At 45.2% G+C, this 25117-nt stretch overlaps 1 protein-coding gene across 7 annotated transcripts in view; it reads left to right on the top strand.

Annotated features, from left to right (window-relative positions):
• Dcun1d4 (defective in cullin neddylation 1 domain containing 4) overlaps positions 1–25117 on the top strand; it is a 68917-nt gene that overhangs the window by 5517 nt on the left and 38283 nt on the right. For 2 of the 7 annotated variants that reach the window (XM_028780801.1, XM_028780806.1), the window contains exons 2-5: positions 12501–12571; positions 12735–12774; positions 20503–20617; positions 23126–23217. In XM_028780801.1, the coding sequence (XP_028636634.1) occupies positions 12501–12571; positions 12735–12774; positions 20503–20617; positions 23126–23217 (318 nt within the window). Of the gene's footprint in view, positions 1–6069; positions 6087–11761; positions 11907–12281; positions 12380–12500; positions 12572–12734; positions 12775–19945; positions 20005–20502; positions 20618–23125; positions 23218–25117 lie in introns of those variants that run through there. The other 5 variants (XM_028780807.1, XM_028780805.1, XM_028780804.1 and 2 more) reach the window with 5 other exon arrangements.

The following is a 25117-nucleotide window of genomic DNA, read 5'->3' as shown; positions in this document are numbered from 1 at the left end:
TGGTTGGGAGCCCGAATTGGTGTTGATTGCTTCCTACAGCTTATTCTTACTGTGAAATTCAGGTCAGAAGTACCTCTTGAGAATTATTATTTTAAGAACATACTTTAGAAAGTGTATCTTAGGGAGAAAACCACTGAAATGCATTTTAAATAGAATGTCATGCTTTAGTAAGTGTCGCATGAGAGTTTTAGAGCCAGGACTACTTATTTTTTCTTTCTGGAATGTCAGTGGTTCTGGAGAGAATGCCTGCTACCTGAGGTTTGAGTTGCTTTTCTTTTAATTAGAAAATATTAAACGAGGAAGGCAGGCTGCTGTTTTTGAAACTCTTGACTGTAAAGAATAACAACACTAAATGATAGGAAAAAGACGCCTACCTCCAGGCAGCACCACCCCTCTGTGTGGGATGGAGGGTTTTTTTTTTTTTTCTGTTTTTTGTTTTGTTTTGTTTTTTGGTAGTTCTTGGTAGTTCTTTGAGGATTTCCTTTTCTAATTAGTGTTTAGCAAACCTTTGTTTACCACTGCCTGTATCAGTAGGGCTTGCAGAGTCATCCCAACAGTGCCATCTGGTATGGGGGATCTCTTCCTGAGCAGGTTGCTGCTCAGAAGCACTCCTCACTTCCCATACCTCCTGAAGGTGGAGGTGAGCAAAGCGAAGAAGGTTGTAGCCTGTGGAGAACCCCTGTGGTGGGTGCTCAGCCACATCTGCTCTGTTGGTTTTGGAGCTGGAGTTGGTCCAGTCTTAGTTCTATCTGTGGGGAATCTTGCCATGTGCCCATGGGGATTCTTTCTGTTGTATGGTCAACAGGCCTGGTTTTCTCATTTTAATATTTAAAACAAAAAAACAAACCAAGCCAACACTTTTTTGTTTAAACTCGCCACAGTTGGTTTCCAATGCTGACAACTCAGACCTAGTCCCTCAGTTGTCCGTTCACCTGGCTTTTGTGGAGAAGAGCTGTGTTTCCCCTTTTTAGTGTAGCTGCCTGTAGGCTCCATTCAGGGTGACCAAAAACCTGACTGAAGGATTTCTGTAATGTCACTTGTAGATGACAGGAGCTAGCATTGCAGGTACTTAGTGTTGGCATGCTTTCTAGGCTCCGCCCAACAGTTACCTGGCAACAGCCAGGTAGGCCTGGCTTGCCATAAAAGGGCTGTTTGGCCCCTCCTCGCTCTCTCTGCCCCTTCTCTCTTCTCTCTGACTTTCTTGCCTTTCTCCGTTTCTCCCCTCCCTCCTCCCCTCCTCTCTCCATGTATTCTTGGCCAACTCACCCCTCTCACTTCTCTCTCTCTTTCTGTCTCTACTCCCTTCTCAACTCCCCTTTCCACACCCAAATAAACTCTGTTCTACACATTGTGTGGCTGGTCCCTCAGGGGGAAGGGATGCCTCGGCATGAGCCCGCTGAGGCACCCCTCCCACCTCACCATACTCCACTCTACAAAACACATCCTAGTCTTTTGTATAAAACAAAACACTCAGCCACAGGCAGGCTAGAAAGCTAGCTCTCAGCTGGAGCTGTGGACTCCTGGCCGCATGGAGAGATAGCCTCTTTTGTCTCCGAGAAAGCCATTTCAGAGGTGGGATGCTCAGAAGCCGGCCCCTGAGCCCCTGGGCATGTTCTGATTTGAGAATACTGATTTAAGAATCTATCTATCTGTAGAATTTTCTTGGGTGGAGTATTTTGTTTAGCCAGAAATAGTGTCTGATAGTTTTAAAGCCTTCCTGGTTAACTTTACTGAGGTTATAATTTACATGTTAAAAAATTATAGCCACTTAACTGTCTAGTTGGATAGACTGGTAAACAAATACTCTTGCAGAACAACTAATAAACCAGATACAGAGCACACTCATCACTCCTAAGAGCCTCTCTATGTCCCTGTCTCTGTGAGTCAGCGCTTCCCTGAGGACCCCACCCCCCCACCCCCACCCCACCCCCACCCCAGATACTTGGCTCTTAGGAGGTATTTATGGCCTTCTTCATGTTAATGGTTAGTTGTTTTTCTTTTCATGAGGATATTACAACATCACACACTGATCTAAAGGAAACTGTCGATGGTGCGTGGACCCTGTAACTCATGATTGGTGCTTTTGCCACAGAGAATGATGACTCCAAACGTTTTCTGGTGCAGTGTTTCTGTGGCCCAAAGACACGCTCACTCCAGTGTCTGCTCCATGGATGCAGTGGGACGGTGTCTTCCACTGCTCTGGTGGCAGTTTGGGAAGTAGGAGCGTGCTTGGTAGGAATAGATCCTGGAGTCAGAATGTCTGGATTCACAACCATCCTGTGCCATTTATTAGCTGTGAGATTGTAAGTGAGTTCATCAACCATTGTGTGCTCAGAGATTTCATGTATAAAAACTAGCCTCTTTTGGCCATGGGGCTGTCAGTTACCAGGTTTGAATATTGAGTACCTACTGTGTGCAAGGCCCAGTTCTTCATTTGTCTGGAAGTTTTCATTATGCTGCACCTGAGAGCCAGATAATAAATAAATATGTTTTGTAGTGATCAGTTCTGTAGAGAAAAACCAAGCAGAGGAAGCATGTGTGTGGGGGGAAGGGCAGTTGGATATCCGTGTGGTCAGAGAAGGCCTAATGGGAGGGACACCAGTGCATAGGTGCAGGGCAGGCCTGATCTGAGGAACAGCCAGGAGACGGGGATGCAGGGAGGACAGTCGGGGAGAGACATGGTCCAAGGAACCCATGATCTGAGACACCTGAGGTGCTTCTCTGGCTGTTGATTTATAATGGTGGCTTCCTTGGTAGGTGTGGCATCATAGGAACTGTGGAGAAAAAGAGACATTCTGTTACTTGAGCACTCTGTCATTCCACTGTTGCCAGACACTGGTGTAACAGACAAAGTCACCTGGAGCTTGCTGTTCAAGAGATTGTGGAGGAAAGAGGACCGTGCACAGATGAAGGCTGAAGGATGGATGCCAGATTAATGGATGTCAGGGTGCGTGGAGGCACGAGGAGGCACACAGCTAGACGACCTAGACGAGTTAGTAGTTAGCTGTGGCTTAGCTGTTGGTGTTTCACTGAGGAAAGAAAGAACTGAGTTCAGGAGCAGGTTTGAGAGGACAGGACTGACGGACCAGGCAGACATGTGACAGCTAGGTGTGTGTGGGGGAAGCCGTGGGCAGGAGGAGGTAAAATGCAGAGGAGAGGGACCTGTGAGACGTGTGAGCAGAGAGGGAGCAGGAGGGGGGCGGGAGGGGGAAGGTCCTTTATTACCATGTCCCCTACTCCCTCCCCAAGTAGATCACAGGGCAGGAAGCTGGAGTGTAGGAAGAGGAACCTCAAGGCCGCTGGGGTTGAGGCTCTTTACACAGTGCCTTGGCAGTCAAGCTCCAGGGTCGGGTCCTCTCCGCTGCAAATAAACGGGTCTCAGTTGTACTCTTGCTTTTCACTTGCTCCTTCCTCAGAGGGTACATTGTCCTGGCCTGTGAGTGGACAGGTCAGAGCCCACTGGTACTTCCCTCCTTTGCCTGGGGCTCTTCCTCTTGGAACAGTGTAGCTGATAGGGTGTCTGGGGTCTTGCAGCTTGCTCTTCTGTACACCTCTTGGCAAGGTGATTTGAAGTGACAGCAGGTATTTAACCCTGCTGGAGAACTGTGGCCCCAAAAGTACTCTGTACTCTCTTATTTGCTGGTGGAGCAGTGTAAGTTGTCAGAGATATGGAAATACTCTTGCAAGTTTGAAAATACAGGTGATAACTAACACCACTGCAGAAAGGCCAGAGAGCGAGACTTGGCTTAGAGCCACTCAGTGCCTTTTATAATGAAGTTAATCCTCCAGCCCTATTTTTATATCTTAGGGCATGGTTAAGTATTTCTTTTTAACACAGATGCCATTCTAATCCTGATCAATTAAACGGGACGACATTGTCAGTCAGTCCAGGGAATATTGTATTAATGGCCTTAAACATACGTCTCCTTGCTGTCCCTTCTTTTTCTGTGCAGCTGTTCCAGGTCTAATCAAGTAGAGCTGGTATGGGGTGTGAGGGTGTGGGGTGCGGGCAGCACTCTGTCAGTGTGCTTTCACTCACTGCTCACTGCTGTCCCCAGGAGCTTGTGGAGAGGGTTCTGTCATTCTGGCTCTACAGCTGGGGCACGGAGGCACCATGAGTTAGATTGCTGATACATGAGTTGTCTCAACCCGGGCACAGCAGAGTTGGGACTCTGGACTAGAGCATACTAGACCTGACATTCTTTTCTCTAAACCTGGGCCCTGCAACGTTATCAAGATCGAATGGTATTTTGTCTCTGAGTGACCCCGTGAAACTCTGTTCTCAGTGGTAGGCAGGGTGAGAAGAAGGAACTGGAGTCCTTTGTACCTTGTCACATTGGGAACACAGCCAGCCCATGCGTCCTGAAGTGACCAGATCCTTTGAGGTGGCTATGGCAGGCAGAGACAGGGCTCTGGATGGCATGCCTCCTCTTGGGTTTCTTCTCCCAGCTTCTTCTGGGTTCTGTGAGAGGGAGGGGAAACTGCCCACAGCCAGATGCTTGGATGCATGTAATTTTGGATCTTGTGCTCTACGCAAATGCTGCATTACACAGTGCCCTGCTTCTCACTGTTCCTTCCTTGGCTCTCTTCTGCTGGCTCTTTGTTCTAGTAGCAAATAGTGACCAGACAAATGAAGTTAACACTTTCCTCCCTGCTGCCTTCCTTTCCTTTGCCTGGTATGCCTGCCCTGCTTTGACCCTGGTTCCCACACTGCAGGATACTGGGTTAGTCTTGTTGGTGGTGCCCAGGTTGTTGGAGTAGCAGGTGATGGCTGAGTTGAGCTGCTGTGTGTGTATTAGAATCCACATTTCCATACCCTGGCTTCTGTGGCCATATAAGCTACTTTTGTGTTGCTTAAGTAGGTAGGATAGCAAGCTTGGGAGAAGGCTTAAAAGATGCCTCTGACTTGTTGCTGGCTGACTTGTTGGGTGTTACTTCCCATGCCCTAGGTGCGGATGTCAGCATTTTCAATCTTGCAGCATCCTTGTGAGGTAGGCACCATTAGCCATTTAGGAGAAATGTCTACTTCTGTATGGAACTGACTCTGTTTCCTACCTAGAATCAGTGTGGAAAACATCACAGTATTCTGATAATTTTGCCTTAATAGTAAAAATGTTTGGTTACACAAATGCAAGACCTGTGCCATCTCATACAGCCAGTGATTTTATTAATTTTTATGTGAAATTGTAAGTTGGGATTAGAGATCCCGTAAAACATTTTGTTTTCAGTTTTCAAAAGTGTAGCTTTCGTTTTATGGAAAATACTGTGTCCCAAGTCATTTTTAAGTGATTTTATTTTACTGTAGTTAAAAAAATTACATACTGTACTTTTCAAATCTCACATACTGAGAATCTCTGAGCTCAAATTCTTGTCTGTAATGACTTGTGATCTGACCCACCTTTTGTCTAGTCCTCCATCAGTGTTTTTGTTTTGTTTTTGTTTTTTTGAAATAGCCCAGGTTGGCCTTGCTCTTGGGATCCTTCTGCCTCAGCCTCCTGAAGTCTGGGTGGTAGCAGTGTTTTAAACATGTTCAAGCCTCACCCTCAGCTGCATGCACGCACGCACACACACGCACACATCCCTCCTTCCCTGCCCTCTCCTCACAACATCTTGAACATTTTGCTCACCACCGTCCCCCACCCCCAGCCTAGCGTGCACTCTGGTTTCCGCACTGTCTTCCCGGAGGTCTTGTGTCGGAGGCTGTTGGCTGGTTTTGGAGCATGTAGCTCTCTTTCATAGCTACACCTGCCATGTGCCAGGTTTGTGCCCTTGGAGGTTTGGGGTTAGGGTGAGCAGTCCCTACCCTGAACCTTGGACTTTGGAGTAGGGACAGAGATGGAAGTGTAGATAATACACGTAGTATTCTGTTTGTGAAAGTGTTGTCCTCGGCCCTTCTGTGTTTTAAAACGTTTAGAAGAAGCAGATCTGTAGAGGCAGGAGGAAGAGTCACAGTGACCTCCAGGTAAAGGGGAGGGGACAAGTAAGGACTGGCAGTGAATGTGATAAAAATGGCCTGAATTTGATTGTGGTGATGGTTAGATAACTCCCTGAATATACTGAAGCCGCTGCATCGTACACTTCAAACGGTGAGTGATATGGAATGCGCATGTAAGAGCTCTTCTCACAACCGTGCAGTGGTTTCTTTTTGTCTTGTGATAATACTGTTCTAACCGGCTAACCTGTGAGAGGTGATATCCCGTTATGACTGAACAGCACCGCCCTGGGTACTGATGTTGAAGGGTTTTTGTGTTCATTCCTGTGTTACTCGTTTGTCTAATCTCTTAAGAAATCTCTTAAGCCAGTGCCCCTGTGGGTTATCTGCCCATTTTTAAATGGGATTTTTTTTGTTGCTGTTGACATGTTTAAGATCGTTCATGACTTACTGAACTCCCAGGCAGTAGAGAGACTCAGATATTCTTTCTCTTCTGCTCTGTGGTCTGGCTCGCTCACTTTCTCTGTTTCCTTTGCTGTACAGAAGATTTTCATTTACCATTTGTCAAATTTTGCTTTTGCAGTTTAATTTTTGGGGGAGTCATGTCCAAACCATAATCTCTATCCAGACCTATCCCTGTATTTTCACAGTGGTTGTATAGTTTTGGGTTTGTGTTTAAGTCTTTGACCTATTTTGAATTGATTTTTAATTCATTCTATTTATCTATTATCTATCAATCAACTACCCACCTACCTGCCTACCTACCTATCTACCTACCTACCTATTTTTTGTTTGTTTTTGAGGCATGGTCTCATTCTCTAGCTCTAGAATCCTGGAATTCACCTTGTAAACCAGGCTGGACTCCAACTCACAGAGATTCACCTGCCTCAGTCTTCTGAGTGCTGAGATTGGTTGCATAGGCCTGAATTTTTTTTTTAAGTGTGTGTGTGTGTGTGTTTGACAGAGAGAGACTGAGAGATTGATTTTCTTGTTTTGTATGATTTTCCAAAAATCATTTAGTGATGAGACTTTATGTAATGTATGTTCTTGTTGCATTTATTGACAATCTGGCTGTAGATATATAGATTTATTCTTGGATTCCTTACTCTGTTTCATTGGTCTTTGTGGCTTGTTTTTAATTCCAGTATCATGCTGGGTTTTGTTTTTTGTAGTATTATTAGTGTTGCTTTGTAGTGTGTTTTTGTTTGTTTGGTTTGTTTTTTTTAAGACAAGGTTTCTCTATGTATCCCTGGCTGCCTTGAAACTCACTCTGTAGACCAGGCTGGCCTTGAACTCAGAGATCCATCTGCCTCTGCCTCCAAGTGCTGATATTAAAGGCCTGTGCCACCATCTACAGGCTTTGTAGTGTGTTTTAAAAGCCAAGTATTGGAACCTCAAGATTTTTTTTTTTTCTTTTTGCTCAGGAGTTTTTCATTGTTCAGTCTTGTGAGTGCCAGATTTTTAATTCTTTCCTACTTCTATGAAGGATGTCAATATTAATAGTAATCTCTTTGTATTGAGATCACTTTGGGTGCTGTGGGTGTTTTGGCAGTGTTCTAGTCCATGAGTGTGGGCCATTTTTCTGTTTTGTGGCCTGTCTAGTTTTACCAGGATTTTGTATTCAGTGTAAAAGATGGTTGATTTCCTTGCAGGTATTTTGGATTTTGTAGCTTTCATAAGTGGTACTACTTTCTTAGTTCCTTTCTGAACAGGGATGTTCTTAGTGTATGACAAAGATTCTGGTCTTTGCATGTCGTTCTGTCCCTGGGACAGTACTGAATTTATGAGTTCTAACGACTTCTGATGTTGGTCAGTGGTCTATGTTGCCTACCTGTCTTGATCAGTTAAGCAGTCAGGCCTTCTGTCTGCAGATGGGTAACTTGCCCTCTTCCCTATTTCATGTTCTTTATTTTGTTCTCTTGCCCGTTTTCCCCTTCAACGTGGTTGAGAGAGGTTCAGCCAGTTTACATTTTTTCTTTAATATTAAAAGAATTTGTGTACTTGATAGGGTAGTACCTTGTACGTGGGATGCGGTCTTAGTCTCACAGGGAGGTAGAGTGGGAGAAGTGGCTTTGGGCTAACGGGAAGTGTGACGTATTCCCAGGTTGGCCACAGCCACCTTCTGACCCCCATGTGAGATAGTGAAAAGGAAGAGAATGGGACAGATAAAGAGCCAGCCATCTCCACGGAGTCCCAGTCCCCTCCCCCTGCCGCCTTCCAGTAAAGATTTGTGTGCGGGTCATTTCTTAAGTTCCTCTCTAAGGCAAATAAAGGCTTCTTTTGGCCTCAAGGCCTTGAGTGTATGAGTATGTGTGTTCTCTGAGGGAGTTAGCTTGCAGCAGCTGCAGCAGCTGGCCTGCCCCGTTAGTTCAGTAGACAGTGCAGTTGATGCATGGAGTCTGGTAGAGTGGTGAGGGCAAAATGAGTGTATGAAACCGATGAGACGCAGGGCTCCGGGCCCAGTGAGGAGCGCTGTCTCTTCCCTGAATGCCCCCCTTCTATGGCTGAAGTGGGAGCTGATTTCAGTTGGTTTCAAATGCTTGCTCATTGTTCTTAGTTCCTCCTGAAAAAACAGCCTCTTTCTAATAAGTAGAGATGCTCTTGTTTAGTGGTGTACTTCTTTAGTCACAGCCCCTGAGAGGCAGAGGCAGGAGGATCTCTGTGAGTTCAAGGCAGAAGTCTGGTTTGCAGTCTGCTAGGCCAGCCAGGACTCTGTAGAGAGACCCTGTCTAAAACAAATAGGCTCTTTTATAGTGTTAATTAATGCATGTGTCTATACACAGAGACTAGGCTTACCCTTCCCCTCTGTTACCTGAGTCCTGCACAGTCCTCTGTTGTACCCGTTGCACATTTCCACCACCCACCACCGAGGCAAACAGCCTCACTCCTTGTTCATGTATTAGCTCGCTGCTCTTGAGCTGTAGTGACCACACAGCCCCAGATACGTAGTCTGCCCCTACAGTTTCTCTGCCTTTGCTCCGTACTTCACTTTGATAACTGAGGAGAAAGTTCTTGTTCATTTCAGCAGTTGCTTGACAGGGCCAGCATCTTTGTTCTCAGATTGGTTCCAAGCCTTTCCTTTCTTTTTCCTCCTATGTTTTTTCCACCAGGAGTAGGAGACAGCCAGCCATGGGGGGGATGGGTGAGTATACAAGGGTGGGGTGTGTGAAAACTGCAGGGCAGGCTGAAGAGGAATTTGATTGCCTTTAATTTGTAGTTTTCTGAAGGGAGAAGCCATTGCTTCATAATGTTGGCACTTTCCCCTTCGAGAACTAACCATCTCTACGATGACATCTTTCACCAAACTGGGTTGTTTCTGCATTTCTGTCTCACATTTTGAAGTTTATTCCTATATGCATTACTGCTATTATAATTGAGATCTCTTGGTTATAGTTTACAATTGGCATTATGGTAGAAAGGAAGGCTTTTGCTTATTGTGTATATAAATTATTTCTGATTCTTATGGCTATATAAGCTATTAGCACTTAAATTGTTGTTTGATATTCACGTCTGCATTCACTACCCCAAATCGTCGGATTCCTAATCCTCCTGTAGCACGTTGCAGAGTTCTGTGTCCACAGTGGTTAGCTGAGTGGTCTGTGTCCTCCCTTCCCTTTCATCTTGCATAGATCACAGCAAATGGTAATTAAATCAAACAAGGTTTTCATACCCAGTCAGCATTTGTTGGTGGCTTTGAAAACGCCCAGAAGATAATTTAGGTGAACTCTTTATCAGACAGACTGTGCTTTTCAGAGCTGATGGTTGCCTTAATGTGGGCTGTAGAGGATGCCTATGACCTGCAGTCAGACCTCACTGCTCACTGTGGAAAACCTGTGGATCATGGAGGACGTTTGAGTTAACCTTGTATTTATCCTTTGGAATTGAAAGATGAGCAGATTTTTATGAATCAGTTAGTGCTTTCCTGAATGTATTCTCTGTAAAACGTTTGATCTTTACCCTGGCATCTCTGCCTTAAGGATTTGAAATCTATTTTAGATTTCAAGGTCTATTACTTACCCTGAGCATGGAACAGATGAACCATAAATCCAATATCTGTTAACCTTTGTGACGTTATCTTTTATTGCTATTTTTTTTCTTTTTTTTTCCTTCTAAATTCATGTCTTCTTACACTGAGAGGAAAGGGCCATTCATGTTACTGGTTTCATCTGTTTTTCCTCTTTTGAGTCATTGCCTTTTGAGTGCAGTGACGGCCTGTGGTTGTGGTAGGAATTGGGTATGGAAATAGATAATTGGCATAGTACGTTGACTTGTGAAGTGAACCCTTTTATTGACTTTAGTGAAGGGCAACTCCATATATAGAATGTAATCATAAGCACTCCTGTGACTTTTCTAGTGTGTGGAGATTCCCTGGCACCATCATTGTGTATATACATACACTTCTGTGTAGAACAGTGTTCTCATAGGCTATGGAGACGTCTCAGGCCGCTCACCTCAGTCACAGAGGACCTCCGACTTTCGGGTCTTTGATACAGGGTTGGTGTTAGAAGGATGTAAATCGAAACTGTTTTCTCTGATTATTTGGTGGGGAGTTGATAGCTTTTATTGAGTCCTTACTGTACTCTAGGCGTTATGGTTGGGCTCGACACATGTAGGCATTGTGGTAGGCAGCCAGTTCTGTAGTTTCACCTTTACCACGCTATACAGGACAGCATCTCATTTTATTGATGAACTTGAAAGTTGGGTTGAATAAACTATTTCTTATCTTGTGTGTCTTCTATCTTTACTACAGGAAGAGGAAGGTTTAGCAGCCTCAGTTTGTGTTGACACTTAGGCAAAGTCTGGCGTGGCCTGAACCACAGACTTGGGAAGTGACACATGGTGGTCACAAGGGTGCATGCTACATAGCACACTCTGACCTGTGTGCTCTTCTGGAATTTTCCTGAGTGGTTGTGCTAAGTGGGTCATTTGGATAGATCCTGTGCCATTTACCTTAAGCATGGCTAGATTATGCAGTCGCAAACAATTATCAGGGGTATTAGCTTGTGTGTGTGTGTGTGTGTGTGTGTGTGTGTGTGTGTGTGTGTTTGCCTTTCTAAGATTGTGTCTTGAGCATGCTGTCATTTCCCCCCCACCCCCCGCAGTGCTCCAGCACACCTGGCCAGGCATCCATCTTTAGGGCCCAAGTAGAGGCTGAGGTCTTGCGCTGGCTGTCACTCTGCCAGCACTGGTTCTGGATAGCGGTGACAGTGACCTTGAGAGCAGTGCCCATGCACACCTGTGTCGTCGCTTCCTGTGCCGACCTGTGACTGTCAGGGCCGTTTTGTGGCTTGGCTCCTAACCCTGCAGGGCTACTCATGCATGGATTCCTAATACAAGCAAGACTTTTTGCCAGAGGGTCCAGCCCAGCAGACAACTCACAGGATGCCACTGACCCCTGGCTGTGTTCTCCATGTCTGGTGCACGTCCCAAGTGACAACTCAGGGAAGCGACTTACTTCTCTCTCCCCAGAATGGCGTGACTCCCTAGAATAGAGCGTCTCTTTTTTAGGCCACTTTCAGTCTTTTCCTGTCACTTGTGGTAAGAAAGAAATGGAATTAATGCAAATCCTGGTATTTATAAAAATACTAATGATTTTCCAAATATGAAATTATTGATAACCGTTCAGCACCTCTGTATAGCCTGCATATATGTATGCGGGCATACTTTATAAAAACATGTTTGCATGTATGTGGTGCTTGGGATTGGCCTAGGGCTTCATGCATTCTGGGTTAGGACACTACCACTGAGCTGCATTCTCAGCTATGAAAACATTTGACGTGGGAAATTCCAAAACCTGGTAGTGTACTGCAGTTGCAAGGTTCTGGGACTGAGCAGCCTGCAGAGCCTCTCATGCCTGACTTGGCACGAAGTCCTGAGGTGCTTAGAGGTGGTGGGTGAATGCTCTGTACCGGGGCTGATTCCTCACGAGTACAGCTTTAGAATCTGGCATTCTCCACTGTTGCAGGGCCTGCAGGTAACTGCACACTCCCCTGCACTCTGAACCAACAGTTCCTAAGACAGTTCTTTATCTGCGTGCTTAAGGGGAGGTGGAGGGTGGTAGATTCCTGTGATAGAACCATATAATCTGAAGCAATATATTGTTAGGTTATAAAATGCTGGACGTTGGGACATCATTTTGTCATTTTTCTGCCCAGGAGTGTGCTTATCATACCAAATTCTGGGGAAGGATGGGAACTGGAGCCTGTTTCCTCTGAGATCTGAGCTGTCTTCTATTTGCATGATCCTTTGAGTTTCTAACATTATCTATGTCCTCCTAAGAAATGCAGGTTGGCTGCTGGCAGGATTCCACAGCCACTGCGGTGTTTTCTTTTTACTTTAGAGCTGATATGAACTCCCATGACTTTTAGCATTTGGTTGGAGATTTGACTTTACTGTCAGAGCTCATTCCTGGGGGCTGGCTCAGTAGTTATGTGTCGCTGTTTACTTGTAAGTATCCTGTTAGTTGAGCTATTACGACAACCATTCACGTTTACTTTTGAGCGTTTGCAATTTCTTTTTGTATGAGAATCAGCTAACACTGATTTCTTCTCTCCCTTTTCTTTTAAAGACTTTCAGCTGAACTCTCATCTCTCAACGCTGGCAAACATTCATAAGATCTACCATACCCTTAACAAGCTAGTAAGTCAGCCTTTAAAGATACAGTCGCCAGCTTTGAAGCAGTGCAAGTGTGTTTGATAAAAGAATTTATACTGTGGCTATCACTTGCTTATGACAGTACTGAGTTTTCGTGCTTACTGTAGGGTGTGCGATTTCTTGGTGTTAATGATCGTATTTCTTACAGAATCTGACAGAAGACGTTGGCCAAGACGATCACCAAACAGGTAAATGCAAACAACACTACTGATATTTACGTAAACACGCTGAGATGTAACTGTGCAGGGGAAGCAGTGGCCACAGATGTTTTATCCCCCTAGTGCCCTCAGTTAACAAGTTGCCACTGTTGAGGCCCAGGGGTAAAAAGGCAGTCAGGTTCTAGCTCCTTCCCAGTAGGGACTCTATTCCTGAGGTGTCTGATGTCTTCAGCGGGTCTTGAAGATTTTCCTGTAGCTTTCAGGAGCCATCCTTTTCCTTGCCTAAGTGTCTCAGCTCTTTTTGAAAGGCCCTGGAAAGGTGTGTGTCAGTTACAGGGTGGAATGGTTTGAAACTTGGGAAGGTGTTTGTGTTTTTTTTGTCCTGAGGGGGTCCTGAGTGAATTAAAAAACAAATAATCGAAGTAGCTGACTGCTCCCAGGTATGGTAGATATGCGGGAGAGCATACACAGAAGCATCTGGAAGGGGCCAGACTGAACATGACCTGCTAACTGAACTGGGCCATGAGAGGAGAGAGCGGTGGGGAAGAGAGGTCAGGCAGGGAACCAGGAGCAGGGGCTAAGAGGGCAAGAGGCCGAAAGAAAGACCGTAGCCAAAATGGCTGGGTTCTAGGGAGAGCAGCTGAGGAAGGGACAGCCTAGCCTAGTCCTTGGCTAGGAAAGTTTAGGGTAGGGTTGGGGTATTCCAGTCAGGAGGACCCTGTTACCTCCTGGGAGAATCTGGTAGACAGTGTCAGCTTTTCTATGTTAATAGGCACCTCAGGTAGCCCTTTGTCCCAGGCTTGAGACCTAATCTTGGGAAAGTGGAAATCTTAACACTGCTTTGGCCCCGAGGTCCTTAGGGTTTGCCTTAATTCAGTCCTCTGCTGTGAGTTCAGGGTATGGTCTCAGTGTTTGCCCATCTGACTGGCACCTAGGTCATAATGCAGCCAACCAGGGGACCAGACTCAGAACCACCTCTCTAAGCCAGTTATGATTATAAAGTGCAGGAATGCACACCTGATCTACAGTTACAAAATTTGTGGCAAACATGCTTTGAATGTATTGTAGAATAGAAAACTCACCACCGCTCCATGTCAGCTGATTCAGGCTGCTGTGACAGAGCACCCTAGAGCAAGTATCTTATAAACAGTCACGTCTGACTCCCAGTTCTGGAAGCTGGAGAGGCAGGTGGTAGATTGCGGTCTGGTGAGGGCCCCTGGAGGGGTGGGGGCTCCCTGCAGGGTTCTTTTATAAAGGTTCATTCTCAGTCATTGAGGTTTCAGCCCATTACCCAGTCAGCCCCAAAGACCCCTGCTCTCTATCCCAACACTTGAGGATTAGATGTCAGGGATGAGTTTTGGAGTGACACATTCAGGCCACAGCTTGTTGAAGACATTTGAACAGCACCAAAGTGAATGGAGTGAAACTTGGTGGTCTTCACTCTCCTAATCTGACACTCTGTTCAGTAGTACTCTCTAATTTTTTTTCCTCCCAGATACTCTGACACACACACGTTTGTATCTTCCGAAGCGTCCATGGGTTCTACATTTAATGGTAGACTGTTGACATGTAGGTCTCACCCTCATCCTCCCCTCAGATCGATTCAGTTAGGTGACATGGAGGGTGAAGAAATGGCCCCTGGAATGCACTGGCTTTTCTGTCAGTGCTCAGACGGTTTAGGCTGGCGCGCCTGCTGCATGCTCTCCACCGGCCCTGCTCTGCTGCGGTGGCAGCATCTCAGGGATGCTTGGCTCTGCTGTGGTGGCAGCATCTCAGGGATGCTTGGCTCTGCTGCGGTGGCAGCATCTCAGGGATGCTTGGCTCTCTGCTCAGCATCCTTTCTCTGGCTCTCAGTTAGACCAGACAGAGCCCTTGGTTCATGGGGGTCTGAGACAGGAGGACAGACCATGTCAGGAGGTGGGGGTAAGCAGTCCATTCTCAGTAGCACATGAAATAAAAAAGGATCTGTGTTCTTTTTAAATTCCTGCTTAATTGTCCAATTCATGGATATGTCATATGTTCTTCAGCCTCCTGATGGGCATTTGTATGCTTGAGCCGAACTCTTGGCTATTTTCAGTAAAACTGGAATAAAATTGCCAAGTTAATTTCCAAGGGTCAAGTTGATAATTAAGGAGAAAACCACAATTCTCTGCTTGAAACTGCCAGTGGTTGTGAAGTTTTTTTTTTTTTAACTTAAGAGTTGGGGTACTTTTAGTTTTTAAATAAGATTTTCTATTAGTAAGACTTTTAAGATTATCTTAGCTATGGTAACAACACCTCTTATTTCTGACTTGTGAATATTATATAGTTAATTTAGGAGTTTAGATTTAAATGAGTAATTGTTACTATAGTAATTTCATATCTAAGTGTTAAACTTGAAAATGGCAATATGATAGCTGTAAGTTTCAGTTAAGGGCAGTAATGGAGGAAAGGGTGTTTGTCCCTAGGCCCTCTTTCCACTTGGTCCACAGCTGTGTCTGAAGTGTAGTCACTGACATGCCGCAGTGCCTGGGCTGTGTTGATTAGTACTCATGACGTATGTGTGCTTGTGGGGTGTGTGTGTGTGTGTGCGTGTGCACGTGCGTGTGCGTGTGTGCTTGTTTATGTGCTCATGGTTTGTGTGTACTTGTCTGTATGTGTGCTCATGGTGTCTGTGTATGTGTGGTCTGTGTGTGTATATATGTGTGTGTGTGTATGATATATATGTGTCTATATATGGTATATATAATATGTGCATGTGATATTTATATTATGTGTATATGTGTGTGTGGTGTGTATATATGTATGTGTGTATGGTATACATATACCATATGTATTTTGGTGAGCCTACTGTGTGTGTGTGTGTGTGTACTGATACATACATATGTGCAGGTACACTGGGTGCTCATGTAGGGGCCAGAGGTTGACATTAAGATGTCTTCACTTGCTTCTTCACCCTATTTTTAAAAACAGTCTCGCTGAACCGTGAGCTCACTGGTTTTGGTTAGACACGGTTGGCCAGCAAGCACCCAGATCTGCCTGTGTTTGTCTATTCCTCTGGGGCCAAGGTTACAGGCACATGCCACCATGCTTATCTTTGGATGTGGGTGTTGTGGATCTAAACTCATGTCCTTATATTTGTAGGACAAGCCTGTATCTATGGAGCCATCTCCCTGGACCAGGGCTTGTTTCCAGTCCGTCACCACAGTCCACTGCTGGCTGTGGCGTCTGTTGTTTCTTACTCTGCAGTGTACACTGTGAAGTTAGGCCGTGAGCAGGAGGCTTGGAGATAGGAGCAGGTGTTTTCCTTAGACTGTATTGGTCCAGTGGGAGTCTGAATAATAAGTGTCGTGTGCAGTAGAGCCTAGGCCACGTCAGAGGTGGAGCATCTCCTGTGCGCCTTGTGCTCCTGATCTTCTGTGGGGCAGAGGGAGATGAGTGAGGAGAAGTAGCTCGAGAGTAGAGAAATGATGAACAAAAGAAGAACAGAGGAAAGAAAAAAAGTCAGGAAAATGATCGTACTTGCCAGAGTCCGTGTCACTTAGAGATAAAGGGAATTTCTTTCGTCTTAAATAATAGGAAAATTTTGTTCACTCAGTGGAGTGAGCTTCGTGAACGGGGCTGGGATGCCGGTCAGCGGGAGGGCATTTGCCTGGCTTTCGTGAGGTCCTAACTTCATGCTGTAAGGAGAAGTGCTGTGCCTAACATGTCACGGGGGTCGGAGCCTGTTTTCTGAAGTAAATAGGCTCCCAGGAGTTCTTGCTTGTATTGTCTACTTTCTGATTTTCTTTTCCTGTAACGGTGTAGTTAAATGGAGGTAAAGTATGTATCTAAGCTTTGAAGCCTAAATTTGATAGAAATATATAAGAATTTATAGAGCATCGATTTAGATTTAATCATTTTTTTTAACTGTGAAAAGACTTATTGTTTGAAGAAGCATGCACTCTAGCTGTCAGTACACATGAAGTCAGCTTTGCTGATGCACGGGGTGGGGGTGGGGCTAGCCTGGAAGTTTTGGTACATTATCTACCCAGGTGTTAAAGTATCTGCAAATGCTCTGATTTTAATCAACTCTATTTATGCATGTTGTATGAACACATTTGTTCACTTAACTGTCTATAGAACTATTATAAATTATTGCGTTTACTGTATATATTACAAGTGAACCAACGGGAGACCACAAACAACGATGTGCTTTTTCTCTTTGCTGGATTTTTGGTGGCGTTGTTTTGAGACTGTCTTAATCTTTAACTCACATTGGCCTTGGACTCTCTTTGGTAGCCCGTGTTGAACTTACATCCTTTCTGCCTTAGCCTCCTGAGGGAGTGATTTCAGGCTGACACAATAGGCATTGAGCACTCCTGTCCAAGATGCACTTTAGGAAGCCCTAGTGATTGTGATCTGCCAGCAGAGGGAGGAGCGGAAGAGGCAGCAGGCAGGTGATCGGCAGAACGTGTGTCTGCTGATGGCCTCAGGGTGTTAGTAAATGGTGAACATGCAAAACATAGCTTTCTCTGTAGCCTGGAAACTTCTCTATGAGTCTGTATTTTTCCCATCCATCTTGTGAGGCAGCTGTGCAGGGGCAGAGGCAGAGTGCTTGAATAGTGGTCATCAGAGAGTAGTCATGGCATATTTGTAGAAAATGGCCAATAATAGTTACTCGCTTATGTGGATACTTAGAGCAGAAAGATCTAAATGAAAGCCATGTCTCCTAGCTGGGAGACAAAAGTTTTGAATACAGTAAGGTACCAAACTTGAGAATATGAGTAAGGTCTGCACAGATATGAGAAAAAAAATGACTTGTGAAACATAGAGAAGAAAGCCTCGGTGTGGTGGTTTGAATAGGAATTTGCTTGGCCCATAGGGAATGGCACTATAAGGAGGTGTGGCCTTGAGGGGGAGGTGTGGCCTTGGAGGAAGTGTGTCACTGTAGGATGGGCTTTGAGGCCCTTTGCTCAAGCTATGCTCAGTATGGCACTCAGTCTCCTCCTGCTGCCTGCAGATGTAGAACTCCCAGCTCCTTCTCCAGCACTGTGTCTGCCTGCATGCTGCTATGTTGCCCACCATGAAGATAATGAAACTCTAAGCCAGCCCTAATTCAGTGTTTTCCTTTCTAAGAGTCGCTATGGTCATGGTGTCTCCTCAGAGCAATGAAACCCAAACTAAGACACTCAGTAAGAAAACAGTGTAAGAAAATTGGTTGATGTAAGATGCTTGTGTGCTCACCACAGACGTGCTGCTGTGGTGAGTAGGGTCTGTGCTCACCACAGACGTGCTGCTGTGGTGAATAGAGTCTGAGAAGTATTCATCGCGCTGCTGTTTCTAAGGAAGCAGGTGCTAAAGGAACTAATGAGCTGTGGTTTACTGGAGGAGAGATTATCTTCAAGTGCTCCCTCCTCATGGACTGAGGAGATAAGTGCGTTTTCCTGTGTTCTGTGAATACCGTGGGAGGGAAAGGCTGCTGCTAGACCAGAAGCTCTGGGATGGGAGTGCCTTTCCCTCACGTGTGTCTGCATCCAAGGGCAGCGGAAGCCCATTACAGCAGTAGGCACACCCCCAGTTCTGGACACTGTCTCCGGCTGTACAGTGAGGTAGCTAACAGTTTCCATCTGCAGGCCTGACCCAAGGCATTGGAGATCAAGGACAACATCACTTCGGGGCTGATGGTTCTTGGAAGCTCAGGTCACTGAAGGGTTTGAACCTTGGCACACGCTGGGGTGTGGTTTGAGAACTGGAGACTTCTCTGTAGGGAAGGTGAATTGAGTGTGTCGGGTGGTAGGCACACCTCTCTGGCTCTTTTCCTGTCCTCAGCTGCTGTTGGGAGAGGTAGAGAGAGCTTTGTATCTCTGAGGAACCTTTCACTCTTGGACAGATGTAGTGAGGCTCCAGATAAGGAGCCTGCTGGAGATCAGTTCTGGGCTGAGGGAGCAGGCAGGCTCTGATGCCCAGGGACTGCCCAGCATGGACTGAAGACTTGAGTCCATTTGGGAGACCCTGAAATGTAGCGGAACGGTACAAGCCCAAGAGTGACCCAGCATTTGGTTCCAGCTCATCATTGCTGTCAGTAGGTAGTGGCTCTGACTGCTGACCACTCTTGCCTTGCTCGTCACGCCTCCCAGCTGACTGTGATGGGGCCCCATCCATCTTCCTAGCTCCTTAACTACTAAACGTTGCTGGAGCCATCTCACACAGCAGCCTTCTCGTGGCCATGGAGCCACTGCCCCCACCCCAGACTGGGACATCATAGAAGTTATTAACTTCCTTTTCCTGTGTTCTGCCAGGTTGTTAACCTTCCTTTCTGGTCTCTTGAATAGCTGCACTTCCTAGGGGTAGGGGTTACAGAGCTTGCAGCCGATGGTGGGTGAGAGCTGGTTTTGCCGCTGACGGCCTGAGTTCCCTTACCATTCAGCTACACACACCCACACACAGTGTGTGTCTTCAAACATTTGCCGAATAGATGTTTGTCCTCATGATAATTGTGAGAGGGTGAACAAGAGAGACACCTTTACTGTTCCTCAAAAGATGAAGGAGTGAGAGGCCTAAAATAGGTTAGCCGTTGCCCATGCTCCAGTCTTAGCTGGAAAGCTGACTTTGAATTCGGATCGCTGTAGCCTCTCATGTTTGCAGCATGGCTATTTAACCATTTTGGAGACCTTGAAAAATTGCCAGATGCCTGAGCTGTTACAAAGAGAATTGCCATTGCCTGTCATGTGCGGAGTTCTTGTGAGAGTTAAGTGCCATGTCCAGTGGTACTTGTACCCAGGCGGGGTATCTTATATCTCCTAATCACGGTCTGAGTCTGCAGTGTGACTGTCCATATTTGATCCCTGGTCCGCCACTCTCCTAAGTCCAGCCTACTCTTCTCGGCTGTGCCTCTTTCTTCATTGTCCTTTTCCTTAGGAATGTGACTGAATGTGTCTATGCAAGGGTTGAAAACAGGGCCTGTAACGCCGTGGATATTACTATAATAGTAATATAATAGTAACACCGTGGTGTTGCTATTGCCAGATTTTCATATCCTTTCTGAGTTACAGTTACACTTCCTCAGATGAGCCCTAGCTGAAGGAAGCAGTCATTCCCAAGTGGCGGGACCAGGGAGCAGTTTATGTGAGACTTCTGCCCACCTCCCAAACCCCCGCCCACCCCGTCCAATATCCCTTGAAGCCCATGTTAGGACTGGTGTGCTTGGTGTGTGTTTTATGCAGGGCTGCTGGTTAGTCTTCAGCCTCATGAACTGCATCTGTGACAGGCAGACAGTGTGTCTTGAAGGAGCTTTGACACGTAAGACATGATTTCCCTGAGTGCCCTCTCGACAGTGGAGCTGACTTCTACTTCTGCTGTGGTAGGGGTGGGTGGTGGGGAGTATTTATTTGTGTAATGGCAAGGTTTGTTTCTTGACTATCCCATTTTCCTAAAAGAGGCGCTGAAACTCAGTTCTCTTTTTTTTTTTTTTAAGATTTATTTATTTTATTTATGAGTACACTGTCGCTGTCTTCAGACACACCAGAAGAGGGCATCAAATCTCATTACAGATGGTTGTGAGCCACCATGTGGTTGCTGGGATTTGAACTCAGGACCTCTGGAAGAGCAGTCAGTGCTCTTAACCACTGAGCCATCTCTCCAGCCCCCGAAACTCAGTTCTCTTAATGGTCCTGACTGCTAAGGTCTAACCTCTTCCCAGGCAGGCAGGCCTTGGGGTTGGTTATTTAGTGGTGACTCTGTTCAGAAGTAATGCATGTGCCATGCCTCAATTCTGTGTGCTCCAAATTTGTTCCGTAGGAAGCCTGCGGTCTTGCAGTTCTTCGGACTGCTTTAGCAAAGTGATGCCACCCAGGAAAAAGAGAAGACCTGCCTCTGGAGACGACTTATCTGCCAAAAAAAGCAGGCATGACAGGTAGGTACAAAGGCCACCGACACAGCATTCACAGAGGTGTGAGTTCCACCCCATACAGTGAAGGGCGCTGTTGCCTGCAGATGGGCCGGAGTCCTGTGTTTCCGTAGGTGACTCTTCAAAGTGTACTTATTAATGATGCTTAGTTTACGTCTTGGTTTGTGTTTAAGAAAAAATTAGGCAATTTGAGTTATTAGAAATTAGTATCATCTGATCCATTGGATTTTCTGAAACTTGGGTGGAACATGAGTTTATTTCCATTGAAGCCTGGCTGGCAAAGACAGGACTGGGTGTCTGTCCTTCAGAGAGGGGCTCACTAGCTGCAGCCACAGGGCCAGAGGGAAGCAGCTGTTTTGAGTGTCCTCCTGGATTGTCAGCCAGTAAAAGTTTCTTCTCATAGGGCTGAGAATTTAATGAGAACTGAAAAACAAGGCTATCTAAATAATACCCAGACAGGTCACATGTTGACCATGGTGATGATGCCAACACGCTTTTAGTGGTTTTCTTAGGTATCTTTATTGTTTTGCCTTTGATCTTAATAAGTAAGTCTTTCTTTCTTCACGTGACAGATTTCATGTGTTCTTTTATCCGTGTCTCCGTCTTCCCCTTTCCTGCTGGGTGGGTCGTTTCCCCATGGGCTGTAGTTCCCATCTGAAATGGAGGGTTAGAGGAGCTGGCTTGCGTTCTTGCTGTCAAGCTTCATTTGTTATAACTCAATTGGAGAAGCAGAGATAGAAAGCAAAAATGAAAATAATGCCACAGTTAACATCTCAGCAGAAAATGTTATGCAGGAGAAGAGAGTGACTTCTAAGATAATCACCAGCTGTCTTCCGGCCAGTGGTTTTCAATTTTACAAAGCTAAGTACTTTTGCATCAGGGGACTGATAAATTCTCATACTCATGTAAGCATCTATGCTGTATTTTTTTTTCTTCAGCATAATTTGGTATGATATTATTGTGCTGTGGAAAAGCCAGCTTAAAAACTGGCAGTTAGGTGAAGTTTTTGAGTCTGATTCTTGGCCTTTTAGTGACTTTATTTAGATATCCTTAAGTTAGTACATTCTAAGTGTCTAATTCAGTGTGGTTTTAAGTTAACTAAGTTGTGTAGACTGTCATTACAAGTCAGTGCTGGAACATTTCCACCGTCCCAGCCAGTCACTCCCGTCCTTTATGGCAGCCGCGGCTCGCTGTGTCAGCAGCTGTCTACGTGGTCTTCTGGGTTTCGTGTTTCTTAGTTAGCATGCTGTTTTTGAGTCTCATCTGTATGATAATGTGCACCAATATTTCTTTTAGCTGCTACATTATTTTTCCATTGTATGGTTTTGGGCAAATTTTATTTATAGTGAATTCTTAATTTATTGCTGCCATACCAGAGAACTACAAGTTTATTGATGACTAACAGGCTCTGAGCTAAGATAGGAATACTCTTACCCCTTTCTCTGAGCCCTAAGCTAGCATCCTCTGTCTCTAGCTGGGATACCTACCTTATGTAGGAGAAAGAGAACTTGGGGTTTGCAGTTTTGATAACTTAATACTTTTCAGCATAGTGTTCTAGAGGTAGTAGATGTCAGCATTTCTGTCAAAGATCTACACAGGTAATCAGTCTTTCACAAGTAAATGTTTATATAAAATCATAGAGAATTATTTAAGATCTTTATATTGTTAAATAAATGAAAATTATACCCATAAATATTAATATACCTGGGTATCTGCGATAGGTTAAACTATATACACGTTTTGTATCTAGCTTGCAATCTGAAGCCCCTGCTCCTGTCTGCCTGTGTGGGAGGCTCTCCTCAGGCATATCACAAGATGAGGAACTCCTGAGCTGCAGGATGGGCCTGCTCTGTCATTTATGTCTCCAGCCCTGGCTGCCTAGCAGGCTTACAGTGGGAACTAGGAGTCAGGATCTGTTCTCTCTACTGAAGAGCAAAGGTTATGTTAATACAGGAACCACCAGAGACACATTTTCTTCAGCCTTGCACCTGGATTAATTTTGTTCTAGAAGATTGGACATGAGTTGTTGTTTCTCTTCATTTGCGTAAGGTTTTCTGGCGTCATTACTACAATTTCTTCCTTAGCCTATGCCTGTGTTTAACTCATGACACAGAAACCAGAACTTAATAGAGAGATAGGAATAATTAATGTTTTTTAAGGATAATTTTTAATGCCTAATTTCCTGCCATATTTTACTTAGAATCTCTCTATAGTGAATTCTAGGTTGTGAGGCAGAGGAAACTTTATTTTATTAAATAACTAATCTATTTAATTCTAATTGATTATTAATAAGATAGTTGTATTAAGTGCTTACTGTTTAATTCTTTATTAAAATATGGGCATATTTCTGCACTAGTTATGAAACTGCTAATGCTTAAAAATGCAGGAAGTAGAGTGTTTAAAATATACTTAAGCCCTGGTGGAATCAATGGCTGATTTAGGCCAAAGTGAAAATTATCTGTTACTTGAACACAGTGTCTTTAAATAACATAAAGCTGCTTTTTCACTTTGTAGCATGTATAGGAAATACGAGTCAACTAGAATAAAGACTGAAGAAGAGGCCTTCTCCAGTAAGCGGTGCCTGGAGTGGTTTTATGAATATGCAGGTAGGTAATGACCTGTGTCCTGTAAAACTGATCCATAGGAAAATAGAGGCATCTTAGAAGAGGTTACAGAATTCTAAAGCATGTACTTTTAAAAGCTGTGTGTGCGTGTGCGTGTGCGTGTGCGTGTGCGTCTGTTGGGGTGGGGTCAGGGCTGGTGGCAGAGAGTCGGAATGGAGGAAAGAGATGTAGTTGGAGCCAATCACTAATACCCTATTTATAGCCAGCAGCCCAAGAACTGAGAACTGTGTGTGGACAGGAACTGAAAAGATGAAGTGTCGTTGGGAGCAACCCTTCATGGCTACGAAACCTAGTTAGAGGACCGATGCTGGGAATGACCTGGTTTAAGTCTCCATGTTAAAGTAGGCATTGTTCTTTTAGACTCCATCGTGGTGCAGTGGGGTCTCTGTATACCTAGTGTCTCTGTTTTGGAAAATCATAAGGCAGAAAGTGTTTACTTTGTCCTTTAAAGTGTCTTGAGGTCGGGCCCTGTGGTCTGTGCCCTGTGCTGAGAGGGCGAGGGAGAGTCTCGTCTGGCCGGAGGTTTTCTGACCTTCCGTCTTCCTCACTATATTTTAGGCCTTTTCAACCTGACTATTGAACTTTTGCACAATCGCCTTGACTGTTTGAACAGCCTTCACACCCACTCTTGTGTCACCAGTCTTGGTTCCAGAGTGAGTCCCATGTATCTCTGGTTGTCTTACTTAGAAGTGAATGGAGCAGCTCATATATGCTCTTTCCCCTGGCATCCCCCTGCCTGCCACTGGAAACTCCCTGCTCCCTCCAGGATGCCATTCCTCTGCAGGGATGCCTTCTCCACTTTCCCATCTGACAGTAACCCTTCTTCTTACTTCCTACCCATAGTTGCTGACCAGTGAGATCCAGGTTGGGGCTCCTGAGTTACAGCAGCTTTCAGCTTTCTCTGTGCTTCTGCAGGGCTTTGGTCATAACTTGTTTTGTCCAACTTCAAGTATAAAAGTTGCTTTCCCTTTTTCCTTGCTCTCACTGGACCCGTTACTCTGTTGAGAGTGTTGCCACTTTCACCACAGAGACAGACCATGGGGAACAGGTTCTGCACTTTGCAGACATCTGCGGGAGAAGAGTGTTTTTTTGTGTGTGCATGGGGTGGGGGCGGTGCTGTTGAAAGGGCACAGTCCTGACTCCCTTCGTTTTCACTCAGTGTAGCATCTTTGTGACATTTCTCTGTACATGTAGTGACGTCCCAGCTGGATTCTGTGTGCAGGGCATGGGCACTGGTGCAGACACGTCCTGGTCCTGGAGTGTGTCTGTTTTCATGCTTTGTCAGAACATGGATCTTTGAAGACATGCTTAATTGGATGTCCAAGGGCTTGACAGTTTCCACAGGTGCAGGGAAGGCTGAGTGGCTGAAGAGCTCTTCCACATTCTTAATGAGTTAGGAGGAGAGTTGGTGGCCTACACTGAGTCATGTTTATCTCTATGAAAATATGTTACAAAATGGAAATTTTAAACAAAACCTGGCATAGTAACATAGCTATTTTTTGGGTGTATGTCTTTCTTTAAATGCAGATGAAAAAAGATCTTTTTTTTTTTTTTTTTTTTTTTAAAAAAAAAGAGGGCAGGATGGAATTGCCGTCTTGCTTGCTCTTTTTTGACTTCAGAAGCTGACATTTTGGAATTAAAAGTCCAGCCACGTTACTTAGCTTCCTGGGGGTCCCTGCTGGGCAGCTGTAGACACTCATCCCTGCAGAGTGTGTGAGTTTATCTGTGAGTGGGTGAGTTTATCTGTGTGCTCATAGTCCCTTACACCCTCTTCCCATTTTATCCTTCTCTTCCTGTGTGCATTGTCAGTAGGAAAAGTGCCTTCAGATTGGGAGTGACTGAAAGTTCCAGCTGGCACCTCCCTCCCTCCCTCCCTCCCTCC

The sequence above is a fragment of the Grammomys surdaster genome, unplaced genomic scaffold (assembly GCF_004785775.1).
Source record: "Grammomys surdaster isolate TR1022 unplaced genomic scaffold, NIH_TR_1.0 372, whole genome shotgun sequence".
NCBI lineage: Eukaryota > Metazoa > Chordata > Mammalia > Rodentia > Muridae > Grammomys > Grammomys surdaster.
This window is presented reverse-complemented; position numbering and strand designations above follow the sequence as displayed.